At 39.0% G+C, this 15490-nt stretch overlaps 3 protein-coding genes across 3 annotated transcripts in view; 2 read left to right on the forward strand and 1 right to left on the reverse strand.

The window, feature by feature from the left end:
- tpd52l1 (tpd52 like 1) overlaps positions 1-8843 on the forward strand; it is a gene marked incomplete at its 5' end in the record, with an annotated part of 14555 nt that extends 5712 nt beyond the window's left edge. The window contains 8 exons of the mRNA XM_079216331.1: positions 62-82; positions 1355-1464; positions 1545-1693; positions 2814-2915; positions 3714-3746; positions 4788-4826; positions 5304-5364; positions 6263-8843. Of these exons, the coding sequence (XP_079072457.1) occupies positions 62-82; positions 1355-1464; positions 1545-1693; positions 2814-2915; positions 3714-3746; positions 4788-4826; positions 5304-5364; positions 6263-6385 (638 nt within the window). The 3' untranslated portion in view covers positions 6386-8843. The remainder of the gene's footprint in view (positions 1-61; positions 83-1354; positions 1465-1544; positions 1694-2813; positions 2916-3713; positions 3747-4787; positions 4827-5303; positions 5365-6262) is intronic.
- hddc2 (HD domain containing 2) lies at positions 8843-10589 on the reverse strand (the record flags this gene model as incomplete). The annotated part of the gene is made up of 6 exons (XM_079216332.1): positions 8843-9035; positions 9166-9304; positions 9439-9507; positions 9621-9723; positions 9899-10020; positions 10515-10589. 6 exons carry the CDS (start codon positions 10587-10589, stop codon positions 8878-8880), a joined length of 666 nt encoding a protein of 221 aa, XP_079072458.1. The 3' UTR covers positions 8843-8877.
- Positions 10590-10979: 390 nt separating this feature from the next.
- cenpw (centromere protein W) lies at positions 10980-14979 on the forward strand. The gene is made up of 3 exons (XM_079215558.1): positions 10980-11115; positions 11227-11340; positions 14771-14979. Exons 1-3 carry the CDS (start codon positions 11029-11031, stop codon positions 14795-14797), a joined length of 228 nt encoding a protein of 75 aa, XP_079071684.1. The 5' UTR covers positions 10980-11028; the 3' UTR covers positions 14798-14979.
- Positions 14980-15490: the final 511 nt, after the last annotated feature.

Genomic DNA, 15490 nt, shown 5'->3' on the forward strand with positions numbered 1-15490 from the left:
TTTGTCAGTCTTCACTAACCTTACACTGTCCTCACCTGTCTTATAATGCTGCCACATCAAGAGAGAGGACACCTCACAGCAGGTAAAGTAATTATTTTCTATTCTGTAAAAAACAGTGTTTTCTAGATACAGTTTACATGCAACTCGTCCACACGTCACCTACAGACATAAGTTATATAAATACCTGCATGTATTTGCATTTCTTGCAAATACATTCCTGTGTTGTGTGTAACGTTACATGGTACCCGTCTGTCTTGATTTACCTTCCACAAATGTCCTGCAACAATACAAGGCTAATTGGTCTCAAAAAGTTTGGAGGATGTCAAAGCAAGATATTTTCACAATCAGGTGTGCAGAACATTGCAAGTTATGAAGGGAAAAAATTACTATTCTAAAATATACTTTGATGGGTTTGGTGTATTTATGCTGCATTATATTAGATTCAGCAAAACGGCTTCTTTGCTCAGCATGAATACACCGTTTCATTCATAAAGACATTTTAAATGTATGGGGTTTTCTTCTTGTAAGTGCATGTAGTGGCTTAGTTCTGGATCAGCATCTAAAGAGTGTGTGGCTAATTGTGTTTATGGCACGCAGCGATATTTCTAGAAGTACATCATGAAAGTAGCATAATCAAGTATTTCTGTAAAAGGCAGAAAGAGAGAATATCTTCTAATGACTGTGAAACAAGGGGATGCCCTTTTTTAACAATGTATTTTGGAAATATTAATATACGGTCATTTCTTTGGGAATAGTTGCCAAAGTAAAACATAATCTGTTCAATTTTTGTTCCACTAAAATCCAATATTGCAACTTTTTAAAGTTAATCTGTCCCTAGAAACAGCATCTTGTTTGTGTGTGCGTGTAGTAGTGTCCGGCAGCAAAATAATCCACCTCGGTTAATCCAGATTAAAGCTCTACAGTCTGCCGCCACGAATGACATAACTGTCAGACAGACAGACAGGTCTGACATCAGTTAGCAGCACGCAGTCAAAACAACAAAACTGGAGAAAAAGGGCCGATACATTTTTGAAAAAGTAGATCTTAAGTAGGAGAGACAAACTGTAAAGGTGTGAAGCATTTTCTGCAGAATTCCACAGAAAATCTTTTACATTTAAAGTACAAGGTAGTAAAACTATGTCATTGACCCCAATAACGATTGCATTTAATCCATTTTGCAGATGCTTTTATCCACTGTAGCTAACTATAAATCCCTCAATAGGGACAACAACTGATGCTTTTAATTCCAGGAGCAGATGCTGATTTATTTATTTTTTTCTTCTGTTTTTGAGTCTCCTCAAAAACTGAGAGGTTTTAATTAACCTTTCCCTGTGTGCATATGTATTTCAATCAGGTTTTCTGGACTCTGATCCATTGAGAGAGGCTGATGAAGATATGGCGTCAGAAGTCCATTTAAACTTGACGGAGGAGGAGAGGGAGGAGATTCAACAAGAGTTAGATAAAGTATGTTCGCACACGAGAACAAGAGGTGTTGATTCTATGAAGACAGTTAAGTAGCGCTCTTTTCTTTTATGTACGTCCAGCTGGAGGAGGAGATCAGCACGTTGAGGCAGGTTTTGACGTCCAAAGAGAAGCAGCACGCAGAACTCAAACAGAAACTGGGCATGACTTCGCTGAACGAGCTCAGAAACAACTTCAGCAGAGGCTGGCACGACATGCAGACCTCCACAGCGTAAGTTAATGTGCCTTTGTTTATGTCAGACAGCTGACGGACAAAGAAAGAGTTTGTAGGTTTCATTGAGTTAAAGTGAAGGGGCGAAAGAGTGTGTCTTGTTTCTGCAGCACATGACTGAATTGCTTTTCTGTTGCTGTCAACATGCCGTTTACAAGACACACAATACAAAGAGTAGGTAGTTCTGTTTTCTAGCAGCCAATAAAACCATCCTGCAAACTGATTGTGTGTTCTAGACACAGATGTCAGAAACCCAATTATAAAGGCATAATCCTCGACTTTTAGCTGCCCAATATGTGTGATTGTTATCTTTGCTGCTTTCACTGTAACAGACATCATAAACCTGATTTTAAAACACATGCTAACGGCTATTGCTGACCCATGACACAGTTAATATATGTCAATGATTTTTAACTGTTTTATCGGCAGGGAAAAACATCTGTAATGATCCACAGAAACAGGATAGGACTTGTTTGAAGAGTTGTTTTTGCCTTTTAGTGTGCAGAGAAATAACCTAATTTCCTCATTAGACCAACGGCTATCAGCTCTCATCCAGACACCAAGAGACAGAGAGGAGCAAGGGGATATTCTCCAGAGGCCTCCCTTCTTATCCAGTTACACTTCAACCTGAAGATCACTTTACACACACAGTCGCCGTCCTCATCTATAATGAACCAGTGTGACCACAGTAGTGTAAGATCTAAGAGAAGCTCGTTGCAATCCATGACGCAAATGTGAAAGAAAATGGTCACCTACAAATTTTAAAACACAGGAAAATACATTAATGTGGTCATGGGTATAATGTTAGCAGGATTGGCAGGAAATTGGTCAAAACAAAGTGTTTGTCAGTCTGTCTGCTTAAAATTGTTGACGTGAGTGGAAACATTATCTTATTAAATAAAACCGACGTTCACAAACTGCATAAGTCTTTGTTGGAAAGATTTGATATTCTCAGAAGAATATTGTGAGAATATCACATTGTGGGGCCTCTGGCGTGTTTGTGCCTATCATCATATTTGCGCCTGTATACATTTGTATGAATACTGTGTTTAGTTCAGTGCGTATATGTGTATAGGGTATGATAATAACATATTTTGAGTGCATTTTCTTTTTACCTCAGCTATAAGAAGACATCAGAGACGCTGTCCACAGCAGGACAGAAAACCTCAGCTGCCTTCAGCACACTGGGCTGCGCCATCACCAGGAAATTTGGGGACATGAGGTACACAGCAATGTCATATATTCATTATCTACAGAACATTATCTGTGTTGACTTATGGTATATCATGCAAACAGTGCGGACACAAGTCGCCCACTGAATGCGGCTGCTCTGTTGACAATTACACTCAGCTGGACACATCGTCACATTGTCTCCCTCGAGGCAGGACATGTGTCTTTTACAGCCGTTAATTTATTTCCTCCATCATAAACGCACATCCAATCACCATCATAATCCCGGCCTGTCCATTCAAAACTTTATCCAAGTCATATGTTTTATATTTGCGCTGTCCATCCCCGTCTGAGAGAGAGTTTTGACTCTTTGCTCTGTCCTGCTCAGGGGGGATTGAGATTATGTAAACGCACTTTAAGATGCTTTCTTTGGGAGCTGAAGGGCCAGAGGCAAAGTCTGTCCTCCTCAGTCACTTTCTTTCTCTTATCCTGCCTCTTTGCCTCTCTGCCACTCTGTGCTGCTCTGTTTGAGAAACTGAAAGTCAACACAGAACAAGCCTGCATTGTTCTGTCTGCAATAAACGCAGCACTGTGTGTGACGTCATGTATGTGCCTTAGAATGCATAAGAAAGAATGATTAGAGGCACAGCCGCATGACAACATACAGTTACGGTTGTTGGTTCTTCTAAGCAATAAAAGCTCCAAAAAAATTATTGTATATCCTGTAACGTGTTGACAGTGGCAAAACTTTAAAGACAAATGGGCTATTGTCACTGCTGTGTACACTGCGGCGTATTATGCTTTTGGAGTATAAAGTACAGAAACAATGCTTTATCTTTGGTTATTCCAGTATGGTTGGTCTAGAGTTACTGTTCCCTCGCAGGTATGTCCCTGTGGTTTACTCATGGTGTGTGACGGTTTTGGTTTGTGTGCACACACAGTCAGCATGTTTGTATTTTTATTTTTTGCAGTGCTCTTGCAAGTCATTTTGCCATATTGAGTATTTTTTTCACCTTCAATTCTCAAGGGATGCAGGATATCATGATTTCTATCCATCCGTCTGCCTGTCTGTTATTTTTGTGCAGTTAAAAATCTGATTGTGTTTAATTCTGTCACATTTTTCCTTCAACACCTAACTCTTTTTATTCTTTCATCCGATGTGTGTCTGCATGATCACATAGATATTTTTAATTTATGTAAAATCATCATTCGATTCAGGGTTCCCTTCATGTGTGAGTGTGGATAGGATTGCTGTGTTTTTGTGTGTTTACAATGTTTTAATAGAACATTGTCATTATTGGAGAAGAAGTGTTGCACAATCTAGCTTCTCGCATTAATGTTCTACACTTGCATTGTTTGTAATAATAACATAAATGTTCTGCCAAAGTGAAGGTGTGTGACTGTGACGTATGCAAGGCCTGTCAAAGTATTATGTAACATAAATGTTTTCCATCTTCCTCCATGCTTCCCAAGGTCCAACTCTATTGGGTAAGAATCACACAGGCGATTGTGTCACATTAGTCTCAACTCACTGACCGTCTCCTGGTTGAGTAAACACTCTCAGTCAGAATCAGATGTAATTAATTGATTTTGGTCTCCGGTACTCAGAGAATCATGTGTACAAGTGGTCGTGAACTCTCCCAGTTGCATTTAAGTGCTATAACTAAGCCAGTGCAGGCTGAGACTCATGTAAGACCAGCTCTTTGAATGATTATTGATTAGCAGCTCTTCATGATATCATTCCTTAGATGTAATATCCTTTTGTCTGTGTCAAGGTCAGAGCTGCTACTCTCTACCAGTATATTGATCAGATTGACCCTTTTCTCTCCATTTCATCCTCTAATTGGCCCTGTGACTGTGTAAAAACAATAATTGTGTGTGTGCTAACCGTTAACTCCTCTCTCACCACGCTCTCTTGGGGCAGCTACTCTATCAGACACTCTATGAGCATGCCCACCATGAGGTAACCGCTCTGCTTGCTTGCTTCTGTATGTGTGAGAGTCAATCTATCTTTTCTTTTGTCTAATCTTTGTATTCTTCATGTGGCGTTGTTCAAGCACCTGGTACAGGGCTGCTTCAGTGTGTCAGGAGGTACAGTATGTTTTGGGTTGTCCGTCCGTCTGATCCATTCTCGTTAATGCTATATATATATATATATATATATATATAAAAAAAAAATCTATCTCAGCAACGCCTGAAGGGACTTTTTTCAGATTTGACACAAACGCCCGCATGAACTCGAGGTTGAACTGATTGGATTTTGGTGGTCAAAGGTCACTGGAGTCAAGTCATGAGTGAATTTCTTTAAAGAATTAGAATTTGATGGTTTAAAGGTAAATACTTACCGTTAATATAACGGTAAGTGTATATATATATATATATATATATATATATATATATCAATAATAAAGTAGAATGTCTTTCTTTCTTTTCTTTACAGAAACTCTCCCAGCTTCAAGTCTTTTGAGGAAAAAGTCGAGACTACGGTGTCCACCATCAAGGTAAACGCCGTCTATGAATGTGAGAGTGGCATTAAATAAGAATTATTAAGTGACGATGAACCAACAACACAACATGTTAGCTTCTAAATGGTCTCTCACTTATTTTAAGGCATTACAAATGTCATGTAGTAGTTTTTTTTTTTTTGTCCACATTTCTACATCTAGTGTCAAAGAAATATTTAACATGCATAATTGCTTGTTATCTAAGGGACTATTTGCCCATCCTGCCGACAGAAATATTGGCAGTCCGTATTTAAAAGCGTGTAAACTGATCTTCATTATGATGTACAGCAGTAGGATGTGGAAGCCACACAGAGGAACGGGTCACGTCGCTGCCTCTAAACGTTACTCGATGTGGGTGAAGCAGAGAGGACTGAACCCTGTAATCTGGGTGTATTTGCCAGCTTACACTCTTGACTCTTTGCAGGGAGCTTGTTGGTTATTTATATTCACACTGATCCTGATGCAGTCTCCGCAGTAGCAGACTCTCATCCTTTATCCATAGTCTGTAAAGACCACCATCTGGTTTACTTATCACTGTGCTAAATACTAAATTGCTGCGAACTTGCCTCTTAATGTTTCTGACTTTTAATATCATATCAAGGATAAGAGGGCACTTATAGAAAACCAATCACTTCTTAAGTTCATGAAATCCTCTCAAAAACACATGCATGCTGCAGCGATCAATGTTAAAACAAAAGCGGTTTAAATGAGTTCCTGATGTTTTGCAATTCCGCGTCAAGGTTAAAATGAAACACCCCTCTTATCCTCTTATGGGCTCTCTGGCATCGTGTGACTGTGGACTTCTTTGTGAAAGTCCACCACCCTGAGCTAGGGAAGGAGAACGCAGCTCTTCACTGACAGTGGCACCTTTCATGTTGATGCATTTTTTTCACAGACAAAGGTTGGCGGTACAGAGGCAGGAGGCAGCTTTGAGGAAGTCCTCTCCTCAGCAGCACATGCCAGCTCTCAGGACACGCCCACCAACAACTTGACGGACGGCTCCGAGAGGCCGTGTTAGAGCTGCATCCACGCAGAGAGAGGCGGGACTCAAACCAGGAACTCATGTTAGGTTATGTACTAAATGCTCTGACTGAAATGTTACAGAACACCTTTGTTTAAGATGCTTTTGCGAAACAATCTCATGTTCGCGATCAAGTCTCTTAACACTTAGATGTGATTTTTCTGCAACCTTAAGTGCTTAGATTGATTAAAAAAGGTTTATGCAATTTTTTGTTTGGACCAAAAATGTTACCTAAATATTCTAAAGATTGAAGGGGAGACGCAACTAAGGAGGACGAGCAGATTCCAGGTCAGTTCCAGAAGGTGGGCGTAACTAAAACCCTGTAATTCTGGCCTGTATGTCTTCATCTCATTCTTTGGCTCATGAACAGGAGTCGCTCTCTCCTCACAAGTGGGGTAAGAAAAATTGTCAAATTAAAGCTGGAGTTCCTCAGACTCAAAATAATTATTGATTCCTTCTTTTTCTGTGGAAATTTGATTTAACAGCCATGTTGGTGCAGAATCAAAACTCGACATAACTTCATACCAAAAACTAAATTTTTAGGTTATTAGAAATCCAGTAAGTGTTTGTATACAAAATAAATCACATTCTCAAATAAATTGTACTTTGTACTTAACACATTTAAAAAAATATATACATATAACCCATACTGATGTGAGCAACCCAGAAGTGCTGAGTGTATTTGTAAACTTGTATAAATTATTTTACTTAGACAAAAGATCTTAAGATTTTGTTACAGCGCCTGGAAAAAAATATTTTGTGAGCAGATTTTGCAATCGGAGAAGTCATCCGACTTCAACGGTTAGTTTGGCTGCTAACGGTTCAGGGCCGGGCCCTTTTTGAATGCTGAATCATACTTATTATGACACGTTTATTGAGTCTGTGCATTCACACCATGTAAGACCAGGAAGGACTGAAACACTGACTGCATGGCTGACTAGAAAAATGTGACGTTGTGCAAAATCTGATTAATCACTTCAGACAATTGAGTCTAATGCTGGAAATAAAAATAATTAACACCATGTTCTCCAAACATCTGCAGGATATTTATGTTTTTATTCTCGTCTTGAACTGCTGTAGCTCAGATTAGTGCTGGATTCACACGCAGGTATAAAACATACATGTCATTTTAACCCTAAAAAGGTTATGCCTATTGGCTATGTAACTAATGCACAGTAAAATATGAATATGACATCGTACTGCTGCTTGATGTTGTTCAGAAGTACAGAGCAGATTTTTTACTCTTCTTGGTGCAGAAATAATCTACTCGATGCTGAAAGACAACATCACTTTTTACTGCTTATGTTATGAAAAGCTCGGTGCCACAAGACATAGAAAGTCAAACTAAATTTTTGGGTAAAACATCTTGTTTTTCTTTAACAAATTGTTCTATTTTCACTATATAAACTTTTGTGTTTTTGCTTTTGTCTTTCATGTGTTATAAGATGTTGCTTTCTTTGCTGTGGTTGAAGAAGATACAATGAAAATAAATGTTTTACTAGGAATCGTCTTCAAGCATTTAAGCACTGAACGGTTGTCTGGTCGGACCTTCTACAGATTACTGAGGTCTTGCATGTTGTGTCATTGGTGAATTAACTACAGTTTATATTTAACCTTTGTCTATTGTGTCAGCCAGCTTATTGAACTTTTTTACAAATGTTTTTACTAAAAACCAAAGACATAATACATTCATCTCTATTCATCTAATTAATAACACCATGATACATTTTTTATGACTGGTCGATCAAAATTAAAGATAATTTAAACCAAACCAAATATCACAGATGACAATAAACACTGACAACTTTGACTGAACATTTAACAAAAAAAACACAGTAATAAATGTAATAATGTGCTGAATTTAATTTTAAGTTATATACTGACAAATTAACAACAAATAACATCTTCTGACCAGAAATTACTCATTTGTCATTACTAACTTATCAGAAATGATGTTTCAGCACCATTGATTTTAAAGGATAACTGTATAATGTCATATCTGGCAGATAGTATACATATATAACATGTCAAAATTTATTAAAACATGTATTTGTCAATGAACTGGAAACATAAAACAATAAAACCTGTTGATGTCAAGAAATATTGGAGTTTCTCTCTTCATTACATCTGGGAATTGATATACGTTTTAATACATTTTCAACCCATTTTTAAGATAATTTGTATATTATCTGTCAGTTTTCTCAGTGGTGGTAGTCGTCAGATTGTATTTATTCTATATTGATGCGGTACTTTCCAGGACAGTATGGATGAAACAAAAGGGCCAAAACAGCTGCTGCACATGGAGGATATCCATGTGCCATCGTCCTCAGTGGTTCTGTAGCAAATGCCTCGAGATGAGGACATGTAGAGGACAGTTGAAACTCCCCAAAAAAACGGGTTTCCACCCATCCCGTGACGTGTTGGTGCATCCTCGTACATAGGTTCGTGTCGCAGCCTCCCCACTACGGAGGTGTTCGTGTGCGCTGCAGTCAAGAGGAATGCGGCACCGTGCCTGGCTGTGAAGATGCGGCGCCGGTCATGTCCGAATTGCCAGATTTCTTTGTTTCCTCCGTTTCAGTCATGTGACGTCCTCGCTCTTCATTCAGAGAGCTGAGGAGCTGGAGCACGTCCGGGTGGTGGAAACGGCCTAAGGGAGAATTAAATTCATAAAAAAGTCTGCACATCATGTCCAAAGTAGTTTAAATACACATAAAAATGGCACAGAGGAAAGAATCCCTGGAGCCAAGACTGAGATCCAGGGAAAAAGAGAGACTTGCCGTTGGTGGAGTCAAAGAACTCCTGCAGTCTTCCCGGCGTTCCCTCCAGCTCCTCGTACTCGTGAGCCTGCAGGGTCATCTCCAGGAGGTCAAACTGTTTCACCAGCTTTGCCTCCTGACTGCTCTGAGTTTCATATTCCTACAGAGAAAAAAACTAATGTGTTTTCCACAAAAAAACTTCTGGTATAAATATAAATAAAAAGGAACACAACACCCTCCTGTTAGATACGTTTAAATTGTCATTTGTGAGCTACAAACACAACAGAGACGTACCTCCCAGAGCCCATACATCTCTTGCTGGAGTCCCTCTGGCAGAAGAGCTGATAGATGCCTCATCGCCTCCTGAGAGAGGCGAGGTGGAGAAATGAGGAAAAAAACAAAACAGCGATGGCTTCATTTTATATAAACCATCATCATTTCCTTCAAAATCATGTACAGTGATGTGAGCGACTCGCCTCTTCTCGCCTGTGCTTCTCAGCTTTACTGATGTTGTCCATTGGAGCGATATCTCCCACAATGCACTCTGCCATGTCATGAACCAGAGCCAGCTTTATGCATCTAACGATGATGAGAATAAAAATTAAAAAAATAAGAGCATTATAGAAGTTACATATTATGACTACCACACATGAGCAGCATGGAAATGTGATGCATATTTATGTTCTTTAAATGACGTTGAAGAGCTCCGTTCATGGATTGGAAGGTCTGAGAGCAAGATGTGTGAATGATGTACCGGTCCTTGTCCACTGTGGGGTCTGTGATGGTCAGAGACATCATGGCCATGCGGTACATGTGGTCTGATACACTCTCTGGGTTCTTTATGTTCCTGTACACCCATCCAGTCCGTGGGACCCTCTGCAGGTAACAGCAACAACCCACAGTTAATCAGTGGCACAGATAAGGGGAAAGTTTGTGTAGTATTGACTTCATAATAAATGTTCTTTGGCAGCACATTTTATAATGTAAGGCATTTTAAACAAATATTCACTGGCTGCAGGTCCTGGAAGGTGGATATATCCAGATGTGTAGTCTTTTGTGATAGTAAACTGAATTTGTGTGTTTTTTTAACTGTTGGTTGGACAAAAGGACATAGATAAGATTCCGTATGTTACTCCTTCAGGTTACAGCAGTCAGAGCAGAGTTTCCTCCTGTTATGACACTGCAGATGCTGTTTTTAGTTGTAATGGGATGGTATTAAGTTAGATGAGCTGCATTAACATCAGCAGCTCCAGCAACATAATTTGCGAGCTCCAGATTGAGCGTCGATAGACTTCAGATGATTTATTGTTCATTAATGTCCAGAGACGAGATTTATTGGAAAGTGGTCGGAGTTTGGGCAGATGTCTTACTTTGAGCTGTCCGATCAATTTCATGAACTGCAGCATATTGCTCATGCCGGCTGTTGTCTCCATGGTGGTCGCCATTACTGCTGGCTGACCCGGATGCAGACGGTTGAGTTCGACGGTGTTTTGCTTGTGTAGTTACGTAAAGCGTCCACTAGATGGCAGCATAGACAACACAACGAGTTTACGTGAAAAGAGGTACAATAATAAATAATACTCTGTGTTGAACCAAAAAATATTATTAAAATTAAAATGCTCTCTCAGTTTTTTAATCTAGGTGTTTTCGTGTTTACCATTCATTGAATAACTTAATTATTGTGTCCTCGCTTTGAACGTGGCATTTTAACTCCGTTACTTGAAAACTGTAGGTGGCAGTATAGACGGCATGCGCCAATTTACATGGCACGAAGAAGAATCCGATTTTTTTTTTTACCGGAAGTAAAAGAAGCGGGAGATTGAAAGACGTAAACAAACCTTTTCGTTGGTCTGAACGTTGGTTTCACGCGGAACATTTGTCAAAATGTTGAAGAAGGCACCTAAATTGAAATCCATAATCAAAACGAAATCAAAGAATAACATAAATGTGAGGCCGACATCAGAGGCGATGGTGAGTAACGTAGCCGTTAATGTTTCCGACTGTTCGCTTTGTTTACGGCTAACGCCAGCGACCTTAACGGACACATAAACACGCTAACTTAATTCACTCAAATGTCCCCAGATTGAACTCCTGGCGCTGCTGTTTCTGAACAGCCTGGCCGAGGAGGCAAAGACCAAAGCTTTTGAGGAGAAATCTGCAACTATCAGAGCTCCACATGTTAGAGCGATCTCCAAGGTGAGTTCAGCACCTGTGTCTTGTATTGATACATTTATGTTGAATGCAGTGGTGGATTGGCCATAGGGAGTACCGGGAGTTTTCCCGGTGGGCCGGTGTTACGGTTTAACAGGCGACCATGTTAACCGGCGACTTTCAGCTGAAAGCGTCTACTGTTGTCGTCGTTACAGCAGATGTTGAGAATAGCAAGAGAACACGTAGCTGTCCTCGTGAATGCCGCATTGTTTAATTCTGCAGTTCAATGTCTAACCTTCTCTTCTAAAGTCTCTGGTCAAAACATACCAGACTAGACGTTGTTGAGTCTTTTCAGGGAAATAATCCACGCGAGTGGAAACGTTGTTTATGTGTTGAAACAGGAAGTCAGCAAATTGCCTTTCCTTTGAAATAAAGTTGTTACAAATAACACATAATGACTGTGGAGTCTGTTTTGTGCAAATATCTGTCACGTAAATTAGCTCTATAGTACACGAAAAAAGAAGAGAGAAAAGACGTTTAATTAACGGGATTCGAACTCATATCATTGGGTGGAAAAAGATCACAGGTCAGTGGCATTACCACTACACTAGGATAGACATAGTGGATTTTTTCAGCTACGTGTTCGCTTGCTATTCTCAACATCTGCTGTAACGACGACAACAGTAGACGCTTTCGGCCGAAAGTCGCCAGTTAACATGGTCGCCTGTTAACCGTAACACCGGTCAGTAATGGGCCGGCAGTGGCTGACCTTTTTTTTTTTCCCAATCACCTTTAATGATGGGTTAATGACACATCATTAGCAATCTGTGAGAGAGAAAAGAAAGCAAAAATGGAGAAAAAGTGAGAAGGCGGTGCAGAAAAACTGAGGGAAAGGGGGAAAAAAAAAGCTCTCGCAACTGATGCTGCTAAGAGCAGAAATATAATAAACATGTTTGCTGCTGCGGGGGCCGGCGGAGGAAGTGACGTGTGTGTTGTCGTTCGTTATGCTAGTGTGGGGGATGCTACGTGAGCTTGTTAGCTGTTCCGTTTGAGCTAGTTACTGTTAGCGAAGAGCCCCGTTGCAATACTGTGAACACTCAAGCAATAAACCTGCAAGTTAAGGAAACCAACGTCTGAGTCGTTACTGCGGACGTTACAATATCAAAGTTTACACCACTATGTTTGGTAACTGTCAAGCTTGAAATGACAACTAACGGTCGCGCAATTTAAATCTACCTGTTATTTTTAAGTGCACACTGATATGGAACGCTCTAAATGTAAACAGGCTGTACAGTACTTTATGGCTGAATAAACTAAACCTCGTGACTCACTCTCAACCAATCAGAATGCTTGATTTGATCTACCCGTATTATAACAACTGTTAAAGCATTGAGAACGCGTTCTTGAACCAGACATGTATATATTTTCCACACATAGCGTCAACAAGCGCGTATCATTGTACTTTCTGCCTTAAAAGTAAAAGCACTCCCTGTTTCCATGCTCTTCACAATAAGAGTAAATAATGTAATAAAACAAGTTACAACATACAGGAGGGGGAGGAGGAGATTGGTGGTGGTGATAGCAGGTGAGTGTGCTAGCTAACATGTTGATGTTGTGGATAAACACTCATTCACTAAATGTTCAGAAACGTCTATGAACTTTACTTGACATAATAGCGTGTGGTGTAAATCTAGTTCTAAAATGTTGGAAAATTATATACTATTCTGATTAATTAACCACTATTTTATGGTGCTGTGGTTTGAGCATTCAGATCTGCTTTTTCACAATTTTTATAATTACTAATCAGGTCACCAGAGTTAAAGTGTTTTAAGTATCAATATACTTTCTCTAAGCTCCAATTTGTTCAAATGTGCTTTACCTATTTTTTTCTGTCAGTGTTTATGGTTTATTGTCCATGCTTTTCTTTTTTTTTAACACTTATTTATGGACATTTTCAGATTAAATTACTTCAAATAAGAGACAAGGAGACAATGACCCATTTCAGTATAGTAGTATTATTAAGGGCTTGTGTGATTATATGTACAGTACATCAACGGACCGAGTTGGCACAGTATCTGCGCGCGGATTGTGGTGGGTCAGTCTGGACCAAAAAGTCCAGGGCCGAATTTTTGTCCCAGTCCAGGCCTGGTTGAATGGACATATTACATATATCTACAATTATGAATACACAGACTGCAATCTGCGTATGTGTTACAGGTTTGTATACTTCTGATTAGAGCTGCAACAATTCATTTGTATTATCATTATTATTATGTCATATTTACCTGATCAATTGTTTTGTCTGTACATGTATAACAATAATGAAAGTTGCACGAGGTTTTCTGTCAATGTAAATGGGGGAGTTGTATGTTATAGTGCTTTTGTCAGTCCACAAGATGTTCTGATTGTTATGTGAAATCAAACAATATACAAAGCCAGTCACATGTTTTAGACTACTTCATGTTTTATTGAATCTGTTGTTTTAGATTAGATTAGAGTAGATATTCCTTTATTAGTCCCGCAGTGGGGAAATTGCAGGATTACAGCAGCAAATAGGTAAAGTGCACACAGAGACACAGTCAACTCAAAACAAGTAATATAAATAATAAACGGTAAAAAAAACAGTAATACATCTACAATACTATAATAATAATAATATTTTAATTTTATAGAGTGCTTTGAGTACTCAAAGTAAGTACTCAAAGACATTCAATAAAGCTTTTTTATATATATATATATATATATATATATATATATATATATATATATATACACCTTCAACCTGTGTAATATGAACAGTGTATTCATATTGTCGCACAGGTTGAAGTGTTTTAAGTGGTCTACTGCGAGCTCAGCTGGTTGTGCAGCCTGACAGCAGCAGGAAGGAAGGACCTTTGGTACCTCTCCTTAACACACCGGGGATGAAGCAGTCGGTGGTAGAGAGCTGCCAGAGTGTCCTGCATGGGGTAGGAGGTAGCTTAATTGATGTATAGTGCTTTTAGTTTAGTCTAGTTTTAGCTGGAGAGGTGCCAGTTCCCCACCAGGGCACAGCCATGGTGCCCTTGAGCATCAAACTGATTACTGCTAGGGGCTAACAATGCAGCCCCATTCGCTCTTAACATCCCTCCACAACAACTGTGTGTGTGAAATAACAATGGAGTGAAATAATTATAATTTCCCACAAAGGGATTAATGAAACAATTGTTTATCTTTTTTAATTTGCAGTGTGTTTATCAATCATTTCTCAGTCAGAGGTATTCTTAGATTCTTTAGTTTATAATTAAAAAAAAATACTTTTCATGTGACTTATTTGTTATTGAAGTGTCGATAAAAAAAATGCTTGATATGGACACTTATTTATTTATGAGATGTTTATGTGCTTTTTTTATTGCTAATAATTACTCTCAGACCGTTTTTGATTTCTCCATTTTGAACAGGAGATAAACTTAAAGATTTTTGTTTTCTTTAATTATAGAAAATGCTGAAAAAATCCCGCGGGTGAAGATGGCAAAGTACATCATCGTCATTTTTATGAACCATATCATGAATGACAGCAGCCATTTTTTTTATGATGTATAATATGTTTTCATCTCGAATGTACATATTTGTGTTTTTTTATTATATCCTTTTATGTATCTGCTATCCTGTCATGAGAGTTTTTTGTTCTTTAATAAATTCTTCTGGATCTTATAATTGCTCATATCTATTCCTTTTAGTCACTAAACTTAAAATGCTAAACATAATTAATAATATAACAATATCATCATAACTAATCATTAATTGCCAATTGTCCTTTCCATAATGTTGTCAGACATAAAAAATCTGAGCCTGTCGCTGGCAAAAACAAGCACTTTAAGTGGAAGTAACGTTACATTTGTTTTGGTTCCAACGTATCCCCTCATACTCGACCAATTGTGACTCCTGCTAGGTCAACCGCCAAAAAAAATACAACAAAGACGTACTTTAATAGCAATATCAAAACAAATATGTCGAGCGTATTCAGCTCTGATCTCACAATGGTGGGCAGATCGAAGACATTACTACTTCCAGATCTCTTTCGCCCCCGTCTCGCTCTCTTATCCTCCATGTCATGGCCAATGTTTTAGGCTGCATGTCTCTCACAGCTTCTTCAGTGAGAATGGGGCTCAGCCCCCCGCCCCAAATTCCTGACTTCTTCATGCAACATAGATTATCT

This window comes from Taurulus bubalis (genome assembly GCF_910589615.1).
Source record: "Taurulus bubalis genome assembly, chromosome: 3".
NCBI lineage: Eukaryota > Metazoa > Chordata > Actinopteri > Perciformes > Cottidae > Taurulus > Taurulus bubalis.

What these genes read in the sequence shown, in the direction of transcription:
- cenpw (XM_079215558.1), top strand. Translation starts at nt 11,029, where the DNA reads ATGTTGAAGAAGGCACCTAAATTGAAATCCATAATCAAAACGAAATCA. An exon ending in GGCCGACATCAGAGGCGATG is followed by an intron (nt 11,116 to 11,226) that starts GTGAGTAACGTA and finishes AAATGTCCCCAG; the next exon opens with ATTGAACTCCTGGCGCTGCT. An exon ending in ATGTTAGAGCGATCTCCAAG is followed by an intron (nt 11,341 to 14,770) that starts GTGAGTTCAGCA and finishes CTTTAATTATAG; the next exon opens with AAAATGCTGAAAAAATCCCG.